General features: G+C 39.6%; 1 protein-coding gene across 2 annotated transcripts in view; it reads left to right on the top strand.

The window, feature by feature from the left end:
• Positions 1-19,007, top strand: part of FKBP8 (FKBP prolyl isomerase 8) — a 232,221-nt gene extending 213,214 nt beyond the window's left edge. For both annotated transcript variants that reach the window (XM_053702962.1, XM_053702961.1), the window contains one exon: positions 14,078-19,007. In XM_053702962.1, coding sequence (XP_053558937.1) covers positions 14,078-14,164 — 87 coding nt within the window. In that variant the 3' untranslated portion in view covers positions 14,165-19,007. The remainder of the gene's footprint in view (positions 1-14,077) is intronic.
• Positions 19,008-21,473: the final 2,466 nt, after the last annotated feature.

Here is a 21,473-nt window from a genome sequence, read left to right as displayed (position 1 = left end):
CACCACAGTGCCGCTTTGTTTGTGAGTATTGGTCCTCACCCTCCCCACATTTTATCTGGGTATTAGCGTTATTACCCTATTGGCGCCTTCCTTTTTCCCACTACAGATTTCTTTACCGTCGACATACGTAACAGAAGAGCAGCCTACCATTGGACGATTTGGACAGACCCCCACCACCATTGTCCTGTGCGCACCTCCTTCAAGAGTTTGTTTCTCTGACTTTCATTTACTTGGTTGTTTTGTCTGGCTTACATTTTTCCGCCTCTTGTTCTGTTATTAAGGGTAATAGCAAGGATCAAGCAAATGGTATCGGCAGTAATCCTGATTGTTCCCAGGAGTAATGGATCAGGGACTCTCACAACCTTTATAAAAGAAAATATAATTTATTCTTACCTGATAAATGAAATCCTATAATGGTGGTAAGAGTCCATGAGTCCCATCCATTTTTTTTCTATTGTGATTGGGGTTTTTTCTGGTAGCAGTTTGAATATGCACCTCTCTTTTCCCTGCTCCTTTATATTGCTCCTATTTTCTTTTCCTACCTTGTTCTTTTCTAGCTTGGCTATACATCAGACTAGTTTCCAGTAAGATGGGAGGGGTTTTAAGGGCTCTGGGAGTTTTGGAATCTTTGCCGCCTCCTAGTGGCCAGGATTATAATTCAAAAGAAGAATGGATCGTGGACTCAACGCCATGAAAGAAAATGTTTCAGGTAAGCATAAATTATATTTTCTCTTGATTCATATACAAATGTACAGTACATCGCTGTATTTAGTTACCGGGCAGTTATTGGCATGATCACAAGCCAAAACAATGGCAGCTAAATATTGCTCATTTGAAAATTTGTTTATATTTAAGGTGTATATTTGTGGCTTGATTAGATGTATTTGAAAAAAATTTAAAGTCAAATTTTTTTTAAGGCTGAGCAAACCTATTATAGGACAAATTGATAAGGGTCATATACAATTATTTTGAGTGCATGGTTTAGACTTCCAAGTTTTATCCTGGAAGGTTCTTTTTCTCTTGACCAAAGTTTCTGAACTTTCAGCTTTATCTTGCAAAGCTACTTTCCTGAATTTTCTTTAGGACAAGGCAGTTCTTCGAACCAACTACTCCTTCCTTCCCAATGTAATATCTATAGATACTATCAGCCAAGGAAAGGGGTTCTTTCTTTATGCCAAGCTCCTAAGATTTCAAAGAAGTGTCTTCTTCACTACCTTGAGGTTGTGAGGTCACTACAATTTTATGTTGAGGCCGCTCAAAAATGTAGACTTTCTTCTTGTTTGCTCATTAATTTTTCTGGACCTCACAGGGACATAAAGCTACAGCAGTTACCTTAGCTGCTTGGCTCAAAGCTTTACTTTAATTTGCAAGTCATACTTGGACACTAGAGCAGTAGATACTTCTTTGGCTTTTCTTCATGAAGCTTCTTTAGACCTAATTTGCAAGGCGGCTACTTGGTCCTCTTCTCACACTTTCACTAAATTTTACCATTTTGATGTTTTCTGAGACAGCTTTTGGTAGAAAAGTACTGAGGGGCTGCAGTGTCGGATCAGTAATATTCCTTCCTTAACTGTATTGTGACCCCCCCCCCCCCCCCAAACATGGTGATCGTGTGAATTTCATTGCTTGGGTATAAGACCCCATATGCGATGACTTTGTGGACTCTCATCATCTTATGAAAGGAAACTAAATGTGTGCTTACCTGGTTAAATTAATTTCTTTGATGGTTAGAGTCCACAAGCCCCACCCTTATTAGTATACAGTTGACTTGTTTTGCACTTCATTTGCCCAACTTGACTTCCCTGGTTTCTAGTTTCCTTTAATCTAGTTGGTCATATGTATGACTGAGGGATTCTGATAGAGTGGAAGGAATAAAAGCTCTAGAATGCAGGGTTGTTTTTGCTTCCTCCTAGTGGACTGGATTGTAATCCCACATGTGATGATGTTGTGGGCTCTCATTATGAAAGAAATTCATTTATCACGGTGTAGAATGTTGTAGGCTCAGGTAAAGGAATTTGATAGATCATGAAGTTTTAAACATCTTTTCATTTTAATTCTGTTAGCAATTTTTCTTAGTTCTCTTGGTATCCTTTCTTAAAGAGTAGCTCTAGGTTAGCTCAGGAGAGTGCATACGTCATAGCCATCTGGCAGCAGTGTTCTCAACAACCTTTATAGCATTGTTATACATAGTTACAAACATTGCTGTTATAGACTGCTAAACACATGTGCACACTCCTAAGCTCCTATCAGCCTACCTTCATTTACTCTTCAACAAAAGACATCAAGAAAACATTTAAGGCAAAAGCAATCAAAATAATTTATGACTGCGTTCTAATCCTTTTTTTCCCCTGTAAATCATTTTCTTCGTAAATGGAAAGAGTCCACAGCTGCATTCATTACTTTTGGGAATTCAGAACCTGGCCACCAGGTGGAGGCAAATACACCCAGCCGAAGGCTTAAATACCTCTCCCACTTCCCCCATCCCCCAGTCATTCTTTGCCTTTCGTCCCAGGAGGTTGGCAGAGAAGTGTCAGAAGTTTTTTCGATAGTCTCTTATGGAAGGTAGTACTCTTCGGAATGGGACTGGAGTTTTAAGTAGTCCTGTCAGTCTCTCAGTGAGAGCATGGATGAAAGTTAGAGTCCGGAGATGCAGAGAGAGTCTTCCTGCGAAACCATCCCGACTCATTTTAACAACTCCACAAGTTTTGCTGCCTGCTTTCTTCTCTCAAGTCCATGGCAGAAGTGATGCTACTATCTGTCACACTTGAAGGGCCGTGTTTCTGTTCCATGGCGTAGATTCCGTTAAGATCGTTTCATTTTTTTTTCATCATGGATGTCTTGTAATTAAAACAGTTTATCAGAGAGGCTACAACCTCGCGAGCAGAGCTTGAAATACAGGGTCTCAGTGAGGCTCCTTTTGTATCTTGGAATCAAGGGTTAATATCTCCTGAGGGGGGTTATTGAACAGGGTTTTTTCTCCAACATAGGTGTGTCCGGTCCACGGCGTCATCCTTACTTGTGGGATATTCTCTTCCCCAACAGGAAATGGCAAAGAGTCCCAGCAAAGCTGGTCACATGATCCCTCCTAGGCTCCGCCCACCCCAGTCATTCTCTTTGCCGTTGCACAGGCAACATCTCCACGGAGATGGTTAAGAGTTTTTTGGTGTTTAAATGTAGTTTTTATTCTTCAATCAAGTGTTTGTTATTTTAAAATAGTGCTGGTATGTACTATTTACTCTGAAACAGAAAAAAGATGAAGATTTCTGTTTGTAAGAGGAAGATGATTTTAGCAGAAGTTACTAAAATCGATTGCTGTTTCCACACAGGACTGTTGAGATGAAGTAACTTCAGTTGGGGGAAACAGTTGGCAGACTTTTCTGCTTAAGGTATGACTGGCCATATTTCTAACAAGACTATGTAATGCTGGAAGGCTGTCATTTCCCCTTATGGGGACCGGTAAGCCATTTTCTTAGTTAAATAAAAGAATAAAGGGCTTCATAAGGGCTTAAAAAACTGGTAGACATTTTTCTGGGCTAAAACGATTGCTTTGCTAGGCATATTTTGCAGATTCTAACTATTAATGGTTATTATAATCTTGGGGATTGTTTAGAAAAACGGCTGGCACTGTGTTGGACACCTTTTTCAGATGGGGGCCTTTTCTAGTTATAGACAGAGCCTCATTTTCGCGCCACTAATGCGCAGTTGTTTTTGGAGAGCAAGGCATGCAGATGCATGTGTGAGGATCTAAGAATCACTGAAAAAGCTTATAGAAGGCATCATTTGGTATCGTATTCCCCTCTGGGCTTGGTTGGGTCTCAGCAAAGCATATAGCTGGGACTGTATAGGTTCCGTTAATTTAAGGGTTAAAGCTCTGAAATTTGGTGTGCAATACTTTTAAGGCTTTAAGACACTGTGGTGAAATTTTGGTGAATTTTGAACAATTCCTTCATACTTTTTCACATATTCAGTAATAAAGTGTTTTCAGTTTGAAATTTAAAGTGACAGTAACGGTTTTATTTTAAAACGGTTTTTGTGCTTTGTTGACAAGTTTAAGCCTGTTTAACATGTCTGAACCATCAGATAAGCTATGTTCTATATGTATGAAAGCCAAGGTGTCTCCCCATTTAAATTTATGTGATAATTGTGCCATAGTGTCCAAACAAAGTAGGGACAGCAATGCCACAGATAATGATATTGCCCAAGATGATTCCTCAAATGAGGGGAGTAAACATGATACTACATCATCCCCTTCTGTGTCTACACCAGTTTTGCCCACACAAGAGGCCCCTAGTACATCTAGTGCGCCAATTCTTATTACCATGCAACAATTAACGGCTGTAATGGATAACTCTATAGCAAACATTTTATCCAAAATGCCTACTTATCAGAGAAAGCGCGATTGCTCTGTTTTAAACACTGAAGAGCAAGAGGACGCTGATGATAACTGTTCTGACATACCCTCACACTAATCTGAGGGGCCATGAGGGAGGTTTTGTCTGAGGGAGAAATTTCAGATTCAGGAAAAATTTCTCAACAAGCTGAACCTGATGTTGTGACATTTAAATTTAAATTAGAACATCTCCGCGCACTGCTTAAGGAGGTATGATCTACTCTGGATGATTGTGACAATTTGGTCATTCCAGAGAAATTATGTAAGATGGACAAGTTCCTAGAGGTTCCGGTGCCCCCCCGACGCTTTTCCTATACCCAAGCGGGTGGCGGACATAGTAAATAAAGAGTGGGAAAGGCCCGGCATACCTTATGTCCCCCCCCCTATATTTAAGAAATTATTTCCTATAGTCGACCCCAGAAAGGACTTATGGCAGACAGTCCCCAAGGTCGAGGGGGCGGTTTCTACTCTAAACAAACGCACTACTATTCCTATCGAAGATAGTTGTGCTTTCAAAGATCCTATGGATAAAAATTTAGAGGGTTTGCTTAAAAAGATTTTTGTTCAGCAAGGTTACCTTCTACAACCAATTTCATGCATTGTTCCTGTCACTACGGCAGCGTGTTTCTGGTTCGAGGAACTAGAAAAGTCGCTCAATAAAGAATCTTCGTATGAGGAGGTTATGGACAGAGTTCAAGCACTTAAATTGGCTAATTCTTTTATTTTAACTGCCGCTTTGCAATTAGCTAGATTAGCGGCGAAAAATTCAGGGTTTGCTATCGTGGCGCGCAGAGCGCTTTGGCTAAAGTCTTGGTCAGCGGATGTGTCTTCCAAGACAAAATTGCTTAACATCCCTTTCAAGGGTAAAACATTATTTGGTCCTGATTTGAAAGAGATTATTTCAGACATCACTGGGGGAAAGGGCCACGCCCTCCCACAGGATAGGTCTTTTAAGGCTAAAAATAAGCCTATTTTTCGTCCCTTTCGCAGAAACGGACCAGCCTCTAATTCTACATCCTCTAAGCAAGAGGGTAATACTTCACAACCCAAACCAGCCTGGAGACCAATGCAAGGCTGGAACAAGGGTAAGCAGGCCAAGAAGCCTACCACTGCTACCAAAACAGCATGAAGGGATGGCCCCCGATCCGGGACCGGATCTGGTGGGGGGCAGACTTTCTCTCTTTGCTCAGGCTTGGGCAAGAGATGTTCAGGATCCTTGGGCGCTAGAAATAGTTTCTCAAGGTTATCTCCTGGAATTCAAGGAACTACCCCCAAGGGGAAGGTTCCACAGGTCTCAATTATCTTCAAACCAAATAAAAAGACAGGCATTCTTACATTGTGTAGAAGACCTGTTAAAGATGGGAGTGATTCATCCAGTTCCAATAAGAGAACAAGGGATGGGTTTTTATTCCAACCTGTTCATAGTTCCCAAAAAAGAGGGAACATTCAGACCAATTTTGGATCTCAAGATCCTAAACAAATTTCTCAAGGTTCCATCGTTCAAAATGGAAACTATTCGAACGATCCTACCTACTATCCAGGAAAATCAATTTATGACTACCGTGGATTTAAAGGATGCGTACCTACATATTCCTATCCACAAGGAACATCATCAGTTCCTAAGGTTCGCTTTTCTGGACAAGCATTACCAGTTTGTGGCACTTCCATTCGGATTAGCCACTGCTCCAAGGATTTTCACAAAGGTACTAGGGTCCCTTCTAGCGGTTCTAAGACCAAGGGGCATTGCAGTAGTACCTTACTTGGACGACATCCTGATTCAAGCGTCGTCTCTGTCAAAAGCAAAGGCTCATACGGACATCGTCCTAGCCTTTCTCAGATCTCACGGATGGAAGGTGAACAAAGAAAAAAGTTCTCTGTCCCCGTCAACAAGAGTTCCCTTCTTGGGAACAATAATAGATTCCTTAGAAATGAGGATTTTTCTGACAGAGGTCAGAAAATCAAAAATTCTAAGTTCTTGTCAAGTACTTCATTCTGTTCTTCGTCCTTCCATAGCGCAGTGCATGGAAGTAATAGGATTGATGGTTGCAGCAATGGACATAGTTCCTTTTGCACGAATTCATCTAAGACCATTACAACTGTGCATGCTCAGACAGTGGAATGGGGATTATACAGACTTGTCTCCGACGATTCAAGTAGATCAAAAGACCAGAGATTCACTCCGTTGGTGGCTGACCCTGGACAATCTGTCACAGGGAATGAGCTTCCGCAGACCAGAGTGGGTCATTGTCACGACCGACGCCAGCCTGGTGGGCTGGGGTGCGGTCTGGGAACCCCTGAAAGCTCAGGGTCTATGGTCTCGGGAAGAATCTCTTCTCCCAATAAACATTCTGGAACTGAGAGCGATATTCAATGCTCTCAAAGCTTGGCCTCAACTAGCAAAGGCCAAATTCATAAGGTTTCAATCAGACAACATGACGACTGTTGCATATATCAATCATCAGGGGGGAACAAGGAGTTCCCTGGCGATGGAAGAAGTGACCAAAATAATTCAATGGGCGGAGGATCACTCCTGCCACTTGTCTGCAATCCACATCCCAGGAGTGGAAAATTGGGAAGCGGATTTTCTGAGTCGTCAGACATTTCATCCGGGGGAGTGGGAACTCCATCCGGAAATCTTTGCCCAAATAACTCAATTATGGGGCATTCCAGACATGGATCTGATGGCGTCTCGTCAGAACTTCAAGGTTCCTTGCTACGGGTCCAGATCCAGGGATCCCAAGGCGACTCTAGTAGATGCACTAGTAGCACCTTGGACCTTCAACCTAGCTTATGTATTCCCACCGTTTCCTCTCATTCCCAGGCTGGTAGCCAGGATCAATCAGGAGAGGGCTTCGGTGATCTTGATAGCTCCTGCGTGGCCACGCAGGACTTGGTATGCAGACCTGGTGAATATGTCATCGGCTCCACCATGGAAGCTACCTTTGAGACAGGACCTTCTTGTTCAAGGTCCATTCGAACATCCGAATCTGGTTTCCCTCCAACTGACGGCTTGGAGATTGAACGCTTGATTTTATCAAAGCGTGGGTTTTCAGATTCTGTAATAGATACTCTGATTCAGGCTAGAAAGCCTGTAACTAGAAAAATTTACCATAAAATATGGAAAAAATATATCTGTTGGTGTGAATCTAAAGGATTCCCATGGAACAAGATAAAAATTCCTAAGATTCTATCCTTTCTACAAGAAGGTTTGGAGAAAGGATTATCTGCAAGTTCTCTGAAGGGACAGATCTCTGCTTTATCTGTTTTACTTCACAAAAGGCTGGCAGCTGTGCCAGATGTTCAAGCATTTGTTCAGGCTCTGGTTAGAATCAAGCCTGTTTACAGACCTTTGACTCCTCCCTGGAGTCTAAATCTAGTTCTTTCAGTTCTTCAAGGGGTTCCGTTTGAACCCTTACATTCCGTAGATATTAAGTTATTATCTTGGAAAGTTTTGTTTTTGGTTGCAATTTCTTCTGCTAGAAGAGTTTCAGAGTTATCTGCTCTGCAGTGTTCTCCGCCCTATCTGGTGTTCCATGCAGATAAGGTGGTTTTGCGTACTAAGCCTGGTTTTCTTCCGAAAGTTGTTTCCAACAAAAATATTAACCAGGAGATAGTTGTACCTTCTTTGTGTCCGAATCCAGTTTCAAAGAAGGAACGTTTGTTACACAATTTGGACGTAGTCCGTGCTCTAAAATTCTATTTAGAGGCTACTAAAGATTTCAGACAAACATCTTCCTTGTTTGTTGTTTATTCTGGTAAAAGGAGAGGTCAAAAAGCGACTTCTACCTCTCTTTCCTTTTGGCTTAAAAGCATTATCCGATTGGCTTATGAGACTGCCGGACGGCAGCCTCCTGAAAGAATCACAGCTCACTCCACTAGGGCTGTGGCTTCCACATGGGCCTTCAAGAACGAGGCTTCTGTTGACCAGATATGTAAGGCAGCGACTTGGTCTTCACTGCACACTTTTGCCAAATTTTACAAATTTGATACTTTTGCTTCTTCGGAGGCTATTTTTGGGAGAAAGGTTTTGCAAGCTGTGGTGCCTTCCGTTTAGGTGACCTGATTTGCTCCCTCCCTTCATCCGTGTCCTAAAGCTTTGTTATTGGTTCCCACAAGTAAGGATGACGCCGTGGACCGGACACACCTATGTTGGAGAAAACAGAATTTATGCTTACCTGATAAATTACTTTCTCCAACGGTGTGTCCGGTCCACGGCCCGCCCTGGTTTTTTTTTAATCAGGTCTGATGAATTATTTTCTCTAACTACAGTCACCACGGTATCATATGATTTCTCCTATATATATTTCCTCCTGTCCGTCGGTCGAATGACTGGGGTGGGCGGAGCCTAGGAGGGATCATGTGACCAGCTTTGCTGGGACTCTCTGCCATTTCCTGTTGGGGAAGAGAATATCCCACAAGTAAGGATGACTCCGTGGACCGGACACACCGTTGGAGAAAGTAATTTATCAGGTAAGCATAAATTCTGTTTTTTAATCATGTTTGTTATATGATTCTGTCTGCTAATGTGTAGTGATACTTGGGCTCATGGCTATTTCGGAACATAACAGCCTATTGCAAGTGACGCAGCTTTTTTGGTTGGGCACGCTTTTTCATGGACTGCACAGTACACCTTGTGACCGGGCATGGTCACATTCTGGCTCTCCATTTCCGCATTCCTGACCGTGTGGCGACAGAAAAATTCTGGTTCGCTGGTGTCTGGTTCATAGGAAGTGGTAAGTGCCCCAGCCATTAGGGGGGTGTAAGGTGCCGTTTGCATTTTTCTTATTGGTCTATTTTTTATCAATATCCCAGTTATGGAGGATTCTGATTTTTTTTTTGAGACAGATGTCTCTGATTCTGATTCTACTTCTTTCGAAGAATATGAATTGGCTCGGGTGATACATGTCCATCAGTTATGTTCCGAATGCCGTTTTAGAGTGCTCCGTTCCTCGGGATCGGGGAACCAGGGGTCCGCTGAGCCATGCGCCTCTGGGGATTCTGTTTCCCGCAAAGCGCGTCCCCTACAACCAACTCTTACTATGCATGCAGGTAACCCAAACGTGGCTTATCCCTCTCTGGAGGGTGGCTTGTTTCCTCCGGAGGTTACGACACGGTTCCGCATAGCCATATCTTTGTCGCTGGCGCATTTACATCTCCCAGTAATGTGTTTGAGATATTGTCCGTGTTTCGTTAACCAGGGCTCAGCAGGCCTGGTCCAGTTCAGCCCTCTGGTGGAGTGACTTTCCCTGAAGCTTCAGGGGGTCAACCTTCAGGGCCAGGGTCATTGTTTGCCCTGGCGGATGTAAGTTATGCCTTTCGTTATAGACTGGCGCGCTGGAGGATCCCACCCACCCTCAGTCTTCCGATGCGGAAGGCATGCAAGATTAGACATAAGGGGATAAAGTAGTCTTATAGTCTTGTTTTCTTGAGTATTTTCCAGTTCTGAGCTTGGAAGACTCGGATTCCTTTTGGGCTGGTCCTGCGGGGTATCTTGTACTCCCTGGAGGCATTGGTCGTTTTGAGATGGCTCTGGGTCCCAGTTCTAGGGGTCTTATTTTGGATCCTTATGGACTTATGATCCTGTAGACTGGTTTAGGAGGACCCAGTGTTCAGCGTGGGCTGATTTGGTGTGTGATCCCTTTTTACGGGGAGTTTTTCTCTGTTCTATCAACAGTGGTGACCTGGATGATTTTTCATTTGGTCCTTGACTGATTAGCCTACGGCCTTCTCACATCCTTGTGGGTATGTGTGCTGTTTTCTTTCTGTGCCCTCCCCCTTTGGGGGGGTAGATTGACTCCTTCAGCAGTGGGGTCCCCTCTCTCTGGAGGATTGTGGTCCTGCCTTGTGCAGGAGGAGTCAGATAGTTATTTACCTCTCTGTGCTGGGCTGCATGGAAGGGTCTCTCTATCTTCTGCGCCTGCCTCAGCAAAGCGGTTGCTCTCAGAGGCTCTGAAGGCAGTGATGAGTGGGAAAAGTCCCATAAACAGTTTCTGAAGGTCGTTTGTTCGGGCTTCTCTCAAAACACTTGTTAATGCACTGGTTCGCGGAACAAGTACCTTTTATTAGGAGAGGCAGTAGCCTGCTGTTCTGTGGATTGTTCGTCCAGCTGTTTGGAGAATAGTCTCTCCGTGTCGAGACTGTCAAGGAAAGTTGTGCCAGGTCTTTCTAGGATCTATGCATTTTTCTCTATTCTAAGTCCTAGGGGGATCTTCTTGGAAGTGCATTATGTTGAAGGAGCGAACGGGTTGGCACCCGAGCTCTTTTGGGGTGGGTAATCCCCCATTTTCCATTCCCTGGGGGGCTTGGGGTTGGAGTCCTTTTTGCTTCCCCTGTCTATCAGACATGCCTGTCGCTTAGGCTGGTCCGGTGTTTGGAGCAGGATTTAGATCTGTTGCTTTGCAAATTTCGTCCTCGGGTTATCAAGATTTGATGAGCCTTCCTTGGAGGGCTCTGCTTCTTTTTCACGTTTAGAATTTTGTGGGAAGATCTGGAGGCGTTTGAACCTAGCTTCATTTGCTTCCCCTTGCTTGTATATATCAAGATTCTAGATTCATCTTCCGATGACAGCAGCGTGCAGCATTCTGACTCTTCAGGTGTTTCCGTCAGTGGTTGTCCCTATCTGATTTGCGTATGAGACTAACGGTTTCTGGGGTTCTCGTCTTCATTTACCTTCTAGGGTGCAGATGCATTTTGTTTAGGGAAGATTCTCTTCTCTCTTTCATTCTCTAGGTCTTGACTCCGTGGATTTTGAGCAAACTAAGGTTGAGTGTTGCCTCCCTTGTTCTATGAGACCGGTTGGGTCTTGTTCGGCTTGGCCCTCGAGGTTTTTTCGCCCTGCATTCTTGAGGCTCATTTGGGCCCATGTAAAGGTTTTTGTTGTACCCTATTCTCTGGTATCCTTTATGGCTGTCTTTTCCCTGTCTTTCTCCTTTTCGGAGCATACGGTTGTTTTGATCCCCTTCTTTAATAGGTGTTTGTTGCTTGGAGATCGACTGGTGGTTGATGGTGTCTCTTGGAGGCTGTTGGCTCAGTCGAATCTAGTTCCTGCGGTCTCTAACAAGGCTTATGGACTATCTGTGGGTCAGTGTCCTTGGACCCTTTCCTTTTTCAAAGTTTTTTTCTCAGCTTCGGATGAAGCTGGGGTTTTTTTTTAGTATGGGTTTTAGGCTTGGTGCCCTCAGAATGGGTCACCTTTTGTACCCTCCCATTTTAGCATTCAGTGTCCTCTATAGCTTGGGTATTGTTTTCCCAAAAGTAATGAATGCAGCTGTGGACTCTTTCCATTTATGAAGAAAAACATAAATTATGCTTACCTGATAATTTCCTTTTCTTCAGATGGAAAGAGTCCACAGCTCCCCGCCCGTAATTTTTCTGGGGGGCGTTGGTTATTTTGTTCTTCTGGCACTTCTTCTACTGTTCCTTGTTCCTCAGCAGAATGACTGGGGGATGAGGGAAGTGGGAGAGGTATTTAAGCCTTTGGCTGGGGTGTCTTTGCCTCCCCCTGGTGGCCAGGTTCTGAATTCCCAAAACTAATGAATGCAGCTGTGGACTCCGTCTGAAGAAAAGGAAATTATCAGGTAAGCATAATTTATGTTTTTACAGGGTGTTAAAATGTTTAGTTTAATGTCCCTTTCAGTGAATATTTCTAAATGTGATGCTTATATATTTATGCATGTTGTTGCCCATTCTGATGCCATTCTGATGGCATCCCTTATTTTTTTCTCCATTTATTTTATATGCTTGTAAACCTCTTACATTACTTGTAGGATACTATTGGCTTTTCATTAGATTTTATAAATATATTTCAGCCACATCAAGTGATAATAAATATTTATTTTAAAGTTGTAATGTTATAACAATTTAAAGTGACAACAAATAATTTATAGAATGTATCATTTTAAAACTTTTTTTTTTTTTTAAATATAATTTGTATTGATTTTAAAGTGAATTACATAACATGGAAATGTACGGTATTCAACAAATCTCATAAACACAAATCAAAATAAATCACAACATGAATAACCATTCCAGATGACTAGCGGGAGGTGACTCCAAACCCTTTCAGCCCATAATATCACAGGAGGTAAAAGGTTTTATGTTTACAGTCTATAGTTCAAAATAACAATTGTTGTACATACATTTTACAGGGGGGGGGGGGGGAAGAAACAAAACGTATTCACTAAGTAAGTTGGCTTAGGAGCGTGCACGTCTGGAGCACTTATTAAAAAAAATGCTTTTAACAATGTTATACATTTTACAAACTGCTGTCATCTAGTGTTCAAAAGCATTCTTGCAAAACTGCTGTCAATCATATAGTTCTGTAGACGCGTTCCTGCTTCCTACCTAGGTATTCTCTTAAACAAAGAATATTATGAGACCAAAGTAAATTTTAAAAACGTGGTTTTCATGTCCATTGAACCATTTTCTGACATTCTTGGTAACATACATCTTGTTTGCTGTTAGGGGCATTTAGAATTTGTATCTTCCTTACATGAATTTAAAAAAAAAATACTTATTAACCACCACAATAATTTGCACATAATTAAAAGAACAAACAAAAGGAATTTGCACCCTTGGCTTATGAAAAAAAATCTTGAATGCTATCAGAGCACACAAATGTAATTGGAGGAAACGTTTGGAAGTCCCTTATATACTAGGCTCAGAGCATGCAAATGTCTTGAGTTCTATAAGGCAGGAATTTTACATGAATACGTTCAACAATCTTATACATTTGCAAGAACACTGGATGGCTGCATCGTTTACTGCCCTGCTGTCTACTAGGCATGTGCATTCGGATCATTCTTGAAGATTCGAATGCACAAGTAGGCAGCCACTCGCGGCATCCAGCCCTCTTCGGAGCTGGATTTCTACTTGTAAAAGTGCAGCACACTAAGATCTGTCTAAGATCTGTGCAAATCCAGATCTCAGTGTGTTGAACTTTGCCAAGAATAAATTCAGCTCCGAAAATAGCCGAATGCCACGAGCGGCCACTTTCTTATCCGAATTCACATGCCTACTGTCTTTTCAACAAAGAATACTATGAGAACTAAACAAATTTGGTAATTGGTAAATTTGAAAAAAATTATATTATTATTTTATGCTCTATGTTAATCATAAGAAATAAAACTGGGTTTCATGTCCTGTTAAACATGTAGCTATATAATTAAATAAGCCTATATTCTTAAAGGGACTGTAAAGTCAAAACTAAACTTTCATGATTCAGATAGAGCATGTCATTTTAAACAATTTTCTAATTTACTTACTGTTAGCAAATTTGCTTTGTTCTCTTTGTATCTTTTATAGAAGAGTAAAACTAGGTAGGCTGATAAGAGCTCAGGAGTGTACACGTGTCTTTAGTACTCCATGGCAAGTGTTTTGCAGCATTATTTGTAGCTTTGTTATACAATGTTGCAAAACAGTGCTGCCATAGATTACTAGGCACGTGCACACTCCTGAGCTTATGAGCCTACCTAGTTTTACTCTTGAACCAAGAGAACAAAGCAAATTTGATAACAGAAGTAATTTGGAAAGTTATTTTAAAATTGCATGATCTATCTGAATAAGTTTAGTTTTGACTTAGTCCCTTTAAGCATAATAATTTGTGGTGTTTATAGGAAAGTTGATGAACTGCTTATTAAAATATATTTAACTACATTTAAGTAAAACTTTTTTTTTCTCCTCCTACAGAGCATCCCTTGGAAGTGGCTTTTCGGAGCAACAGCAGTGGCAATAGGAGGTGTCGCCCTGTCAGTTGTAATAGCCGCCCGTTATTAAATACCTAGCATCCAATTATTTGGACTAAAGCCATTATACACAACTTGACTGGGAAGATGAAGCACCCAACTCACAAATTCTTCTTACCCCCAAAATAAATACTGTTAATGGGGCAGGTACAATCTGAAAGAGAATATATGTAATATATAGATTTTTATTTAATAATCATCTCCACCTTTTTTTTTATGTGAAAATTTGTATCTGTTTTTGAGAAACTGTGATATAAAAATGGAGTTAGGCTTGCTTCCTAGTCTTGAACCATGACAAGATGGTTTAGTGATACCTAAGTCCAGAATCAAGTCATAACAAGCCAAGTGGTATGTGTTATTGTGAATCTATAATGTCCAGAGATGTCTGTACACCCTGGAGTAATAAGATCTGACCTCTGACCAGCAATTGTGGTTCCACCAGATATAGGACAGACAAGAAATCTCCTGTCCTGTCACACCTGCAATTCATACATTGTTATAGTACAACGACAAAAAGACTTTCTATCAAAAATCATTCCATCACTTACACTTTTGATGTATATGGATTTGGTACAATACATGACAATTATACCATATGCTGCCTAATCAAAGCTTAAAGTAGTATCTATTATAAAACCATAAGAACAAAATTGGAAAATCCTCTTTAGGGCTAGCTCCCTTTAAGGTTGTGATAGGTATGTTTAAAGATTCTTTTTACATTCCACCCACTAGGAAAGTGTTTTATATCACGTTATTTGTTAAAGGTTTGTTAATTGAAGCACTTACAATGATAGATGTTTCCAAGTATTTTATTTCTCATAATCTTAATATCTTTTGCAGATTTAGTTGTTCACACTCTGCAGTGCAAAAAAATTACTCCCAGTTTGTCAGAGAAAATATAAACAGTTTCTTTGATAACAAAATATTGATGGATGCAATCCTCTTTATTCAGTTATTTTTATTATTCAGTAACTTTACTAATTAATAGTAACCTTTATTAATACATTTTACTTGTACTATCCCTAAGAAACCCCTATATAGTTATTGAAAGTATTCCATAGACTTGGGACCTTCCTTTCTGCTAAAGGCCATTGGGACAGCCTTCAACAGCATAATGTTGCTCAACAATTAAGCTAGTTATGTGTCATAGATTTATTAAATATAGCTGTGCATTGCAAAAGCATTTTCATAAACTAGATGAGTTTTGAGGTGTACTGCTTTGTCCTTTATTGGTTCCACATTCATATTTACCTGTTTCTGTTAAATATAATCTACCTCTTTATTTATCATACTATTAAGTCATTTCTTCTCTAGTGGCTCAGTTCCAGTCATCAGCACACCCCAACAGGCCTGAGATTTATAGACATTGCGGCTTGAGCGCAAGTATCTTGCAGATTATCCACCTGCACTTAAAGGGGCATTAAAATGTATGCTTCTTGCTGTTGCATATAGTATTTACAATGCATTTATTTGAATGTCGCTTGGTATAATCAAAAAAACTTCTGCCATTCATATGGAAGAGCAGCATTAAAGCACAATTTATACATAGGGGATTAAGAGAAAATACCTATCAGCCAATGAGCTTTAGTAGGAGGTGCCTATTGGCCACTGAAGATTAGTACAAAGTAGGTAACTGATACAACTGCATTAGTTGCAATAAAAAAGGTTTTAGTCAACATATTTTCATAAAAAACTAATTTTTCAGCTAATATACTTACATTAATTAATATACATACATTAATGGGGTTGTATGTTATGATGTAAACAGTTAAAGAGCTAAGCTTTGTCATCATAAATCAAGTGTTATTTACAACTGTAAAGAAAAAAAATAAGGGGAGAATAGAAAGTAAGGGAAAAATTAAAGGGACAGTAAAGTCAAGATTAAACTTTCATGATTCAGATAGTGCATACAATTTTAAACAACTTTCCTGTTTTTACTTTTATTATCTAATCTTTTTTGTTCTTTTGGTATCTTTTGTTGAAAAGAATACATATGTAGGCTCAGGAGCAGCAGTGCACTACTGGGAGCTAGCTGGTGATTGGTGGCTAGTGCTACATATATGCGTCATCTGATTTTCAGCTAGCTCCCAGTAGTGTATTGTTGTTCTGAAGCTGACTTTTATAGTGTGTTAACCTTTTTCCAGAGATCAAACATGCAATTATTTGCAAGCACAAGTGCAACAATAAAATGTTCTATTTTATGAGATTAGATATTTTTTCAGGGACTTTTATGTCCCTTTAATTAGGAAGTATTGTTTTGTATAGTATGTTGTTTAGAAAAGTAAACCAATGTATAGACTTTTTATAATAATAATAAATATATTACCAGAGTGGGAGCCACATGCCACTGGCACATGTTGACTCCATCTTATGCCGTTTACTTCTTTTATCTAAATTGCTTCGTTATCTTTGTTTCCTTTGTTGAAAATCATACCTAGCTCAGGAGCTGCAATGTATTACTGGGAGCTAGATAAGATGCTTGTTGATGGCTACACATATACTGTATGCCTCTTGACATTGGCTCAACAAAGGATGCCAAGAAAATTCTGCAAATGTGATAAAAGAAGTAAACTGGAACATTGTTTAAAATGCAATACTTTATCTGAATAATGAAAGGTTTTCATGTCCCTTTTAAAAAGGAAATTGAGTGAGTGAAGAGGAAAGGGGAGTTTCTGTTCTTGAGAGACAAATGCCTTAAACCTATCCAACCCATGAAATGTATAAAAGGGCAAACAAAACCCTCAGCACTTATACAGGACTAGGATGTCATCCTGTTGTTGGGCCTACATATTAGTCAGAACCTATTAGAAGTAAGGTTTAGCAATCATCTGCCGTTTTTAGTTTAGCAACCAGGAGCTGCTTAACTTCAAATACATTAAAAAAATGTTAACTTGGTAGAAACATTATGAGCTTACTTTTAAGCAAACAGGTCCTTAAAGGGACATGAAAGTAAAATGAAACTTCTGTGATTCAGTTAGAGCATGCAATTTTGAATAACGTTCACATTTTCTTCTATTATCAAATGTAGTTGTTTTTCTTTGTTGAAGCGTATACCTAGGTAGGCACAGGAGAGTGCATGTCATGTTCAACAGGATATAACTTTTGCTAAAAACGTTGTTCCAATATAGTGCTCAGGACATTTGCACGCTCCTGTGCCTACCTAGGTATGCTTTTCAACAAAGGATATCAAGAAAACAAAGGCAATTTGAATAATGAACGTTTTATTTTGATGTTCCACTGTTATAGTGTCCTGAGAACTGGAGCTGAGAAACACTGTTTTTACTCAAATCAAGAAGCCTTTACCATACAATGCCACACTAAGACCATGATGTATGTCAATAATTATTTGAATGCACTTAATTATCAATTAAAATGATCTACCATACTTTAAAGGGACAGTAAAGTTAGGATTAAACTTTAACAATTCAGATAGAGTATGCAATTTTAAACTACTTTCCAATTTCTTCTATTAATACATTTGCTTTGCTGTCTTGGTATCCTTTGTTGAAGAGTAAACCTAGTTAGACCCTGGGGCAGCAAAACACTACTGAGAGCTAGCTGAATAACCAATGACAAAGAGGCATATTGTGCAAACATCAATCAGATCCCAGTAATGCATTACTGCTGATGGGCCTACATAGGTGTAATCTTCAACAAAGAATATCAACAGAATGAAGCAAATTTGATAATAGAAGTAAATTAGAAAGTCATTTAAAATGGCATGCTCTATCTGAATCATGGAAGCTTATTGTTGACTTTACTGTCCCTTTAAGATGATTCTTTTTAAATTGACGTGGGACCACTCTTACTGATTTCCCATAAACTTTATTGGGACCATCTTTTTTTTCTGAGATCCTTTAAATATCACTGGGACCGTTCTTTTAAAATAGATCTCATTTAATAAAGTCTGAGTCAAAGGCCTAAGCACTAAATCATGTATGTTGTTAATATAAAGCTTATTATGGTGCCTGATTTCTGTTAGCAGTAATACAGCTAAAAGGGGAGTGCATTCTTTGATTATTTATTCGGGCATCCATTGGCACTAGGTAGATGCCATAGTTATATACAGGAATCATTTATGCTCTATACACATCAAGTGTCCCTCCTTCTAGAACACATTTTATTACAATGTAGCTTTGATTTTTTTTTTTTCTGGAGCTTTTACTTGACAAATTTCTTGAAAACACTTAAAGTGGGAGCACCAATCATTACAGTGAGACATTAAGTCTCAATGGATTCTTCAATGTTTATTATATATTGACAATAAGAATTTATTTTAAGAAATGGAATTATCTGTCTACCCAGGTTTACATCTATTATTGAGTTATCTTAAAGGGACATTCTAGTCAAAGATAAAATGTTCTACTTTGTATTTTATACAAATGTACTTCTAGCTGTATATTTAACCGATTGCTAATTGGTTAGCCATAGCCAAAGACCACTGCGCAGTGCATTTCCACTCTTGATAAGGAAATGCCTGATGAACCAATCATGAATGTCCTACATAGGTAAACTCTAGTCACATGCTGTATCTTAATATGACTGAAAAACCTATTACTTTGTTTAAACCCTTAGCTTGACTTAAACGTAGTGTGAGAGGAGAATTTGTTTCTTACATAAGACAAGACGGAGCATTTTATTTTTACAACAAAATTTGCCTTTAATTCACAACAATAGTGGTATCTGCAGTGAGATAGATCTATTTTTCAATTGAATAGAAACATTTTAAATGTTAGAGTGATCATTTTAAATATTGTAATATATATATATATATATATATATATATATATACACACACACACACTGATCAAGAATAAAAACCTTGTGTTTCATTTTGTTTGTTGATAAAAAATAAATATAGTTAAGTTGTTTAATTATTGTCGTGTTTTTTTTATGTAAATTGTGAATGTGTTTTTAAAATGTGTACATATTTTGCATATTGAACAAAATGAATAACATATTGATTGGAGAATGTTGATAAAGTCCCCCCCCTCCCCATAAAGGTGGTGAGAGTCCACAAGCAATTACTCCTGGGAAATTCCTGTCCTGACTACTAGGAGGAGGCAAAGATTCACAAAACTCAGAGCCCTAAAAAAAAAATACCACCTTACTGGAAACTAATCTTATCATTGTCTCTGCAGGAGGAAGGTGAAGAATGAAGGTGCTCAAGATATTATTCAGAGAGAGGGGTCCTCAAACTGATTTGAGGCCCACTTTTTCCGCCAGAGAGCTACTTTTTGGTAGAGGGAAGCTTTGGGAGTATGGGGTAGTGACACAATAACACCCAATGGAAGTTAGTCACAGGCCTGCCACAAGTGTTACGGGGAACGGTCCCTAGCCGCCTCCTGTTGGAGCGTCGGTATACTCAATACACATAGATCCGCTGCTGTCAAGCGTACAGTACGGGATTGGTTGTCTACTGGATGCAGTCATTTCCTCCAAGTAGTATTTCCAGTAGTGTGGGTGTCTAATAGGTTAGTAGGTACACTTGGGGTTGTAGAACATAGCCAGGAGACTGATGTGACAGGCATTTTTATATTATATTGGGCTTTAGGAATTATTATAGAATTATACACCCTACATGTATTTTTAATGTGTGTTGTATTTTTTAGCACACTATTATTTTCTTGTTCTTCCAGAATTTGCACTTTTTGGATTTATTTTTTTTAAAAATGAGAGCTCTGTATTTTATTTTAATCTTCTCGTATATAATTTGCGAGTTTCGGGTCTGGCAGGTTAGCTTGGGTCAGGTTTTTTATGTGTGCTCTTGTTTTTTATTTCCGTTGTGCGCTGCTGATGTGTGTGGGTGTCGTCTTAGTTTTTTCTGTGCGCTGAATCTTTTTTGGTGCTTTTTTCGTTTGCGTGCCTGCCTTTACATTTTTTCTTTCTTCGCTGTGTCGGGTTAGTGCTCTTCATCTGGGCAGAAATTAATCTTTGTTCAATCTCATATTCCAGTGGTGAACAATTGGGAAGCAGATTTTCTTAGTCACCAATCCCTTCATCCACAGGAATGGTCTCTTCATCTGGAAGTTTTCAGACACATTGTGGATCTGTAGGGACTTCAATAAATAGATCTGATAGCTTCTCTATTAAACAACAAGCTATACAGATTTTTTGTGAGTTTCATGGATCCTCAGGCAGGGTTTGTGGATTCTGTAGTAGCTCCTTGGTTGTTTCATCTAGCTTACATTTTTACTTATCTTGTTCTATTGCTAGTGATAGCCAGGATCAAGCAGGACGTCTCCTCAGTAGTTCCGATTGCTCCAGCCTGGCCTTGCAGAACTTGGTTTTTGGATCTAGATCAGATGTTTATTTGTCCTCCGTGGCCTCTTCCCCTACACCATGACCTTCCGTCTCAAGGTCTGTTTTTGCATCAGGATTTAAAATATCTAAGCTTGAGGGCTTGCAAATTGAACACTTTATTCTTAGAGAGGTTTTCTTTCATGCAGGTGGTGCGAGTTCACAATCCATTACTCATGGGAATTACTCTTCTCTACCACTAGGAGGCAAAGATTCCCAAACCCCAAGAGCTCTATAAAAACCCTCGCGCATACCTCAGTCTTTACTTTGTCTCTGCTGGAGGTGGTTGAAGAATGAAGATGTGCATGAGTACAGTGCTTTTCAGAGGAATGTATTTGGGGAATGGTTTATGTTGCTTTGTTTACCCTCATGGGAAATCTTTCATAAACCCTCTGTAATTGGTCGCAGGGACGTGTCTTCTGCTTCTCTTTATGGATCTACAAGTCTACTCCTATTCCATAATCTCTGCTGATATGTTTCAGTACTGGTTTGGCTGTCTGCTACTTGATTGCTAAGTATTGGTAAGTATATTTTTTGTTTTTTAAACATGTAAACACTCATTTAGCTATATTATAGGCATTTTTTTTATTTAAAAAGTTTAACACTATATGTTTTTGTATATGGCCTTGGGACAGATATTTCACTATTCCCTTGCTTTTGTGTGCTATTTTTGCGAGCGGTAGCTTTTCCTAGTGATGAGGATTTTACAGGCTCCTCCTTTTGAGCCTATGCATAAATTGGGCAGTAAACTACTTTCTTGGAAAGTGTTCTTTCTTCTGGCTATATCTTCTGCTAGAAGAGTTTCTGAATTGTCTGCTCTTTCTTGGGAGCCTCCTTATTTGATTTTTCATCAGACTAATGCTGTTTTACGGAAATCATTTCATTTTTGCTAAGGTTGTCTCTTCAAATAACATTGGTAGAGAGATTGTTGTTCCTTCTTTGTGTCCTAATCCTAAGAATGCTTCTGAAAGATCTTTGCATTCTCTGGATCTTAGGGCATTGAAATATTATGTTGATGCTACTAATGATTTTATACAAAC

This window comes from Bombina bombina, chromosome 2, assembly GCF_027579735.1.
Source record: "Bombina bombina isolate aBomBom1 chromosome 2, aBomBom1.pri, whole genome shotgun sequence".
Taxonomy (NCBI): domain Eukaryota; kingdom Metazoa; phylum Chordata; class Amphibia; order Anura; family Bombinatoridae; genus Bombina; species Bombina bombina.
The sequence above is the reverse complement of the archived record's forward strand: the minus strand, read 5'-3'. Positions and strand labels throughout refer to the sequence as shown.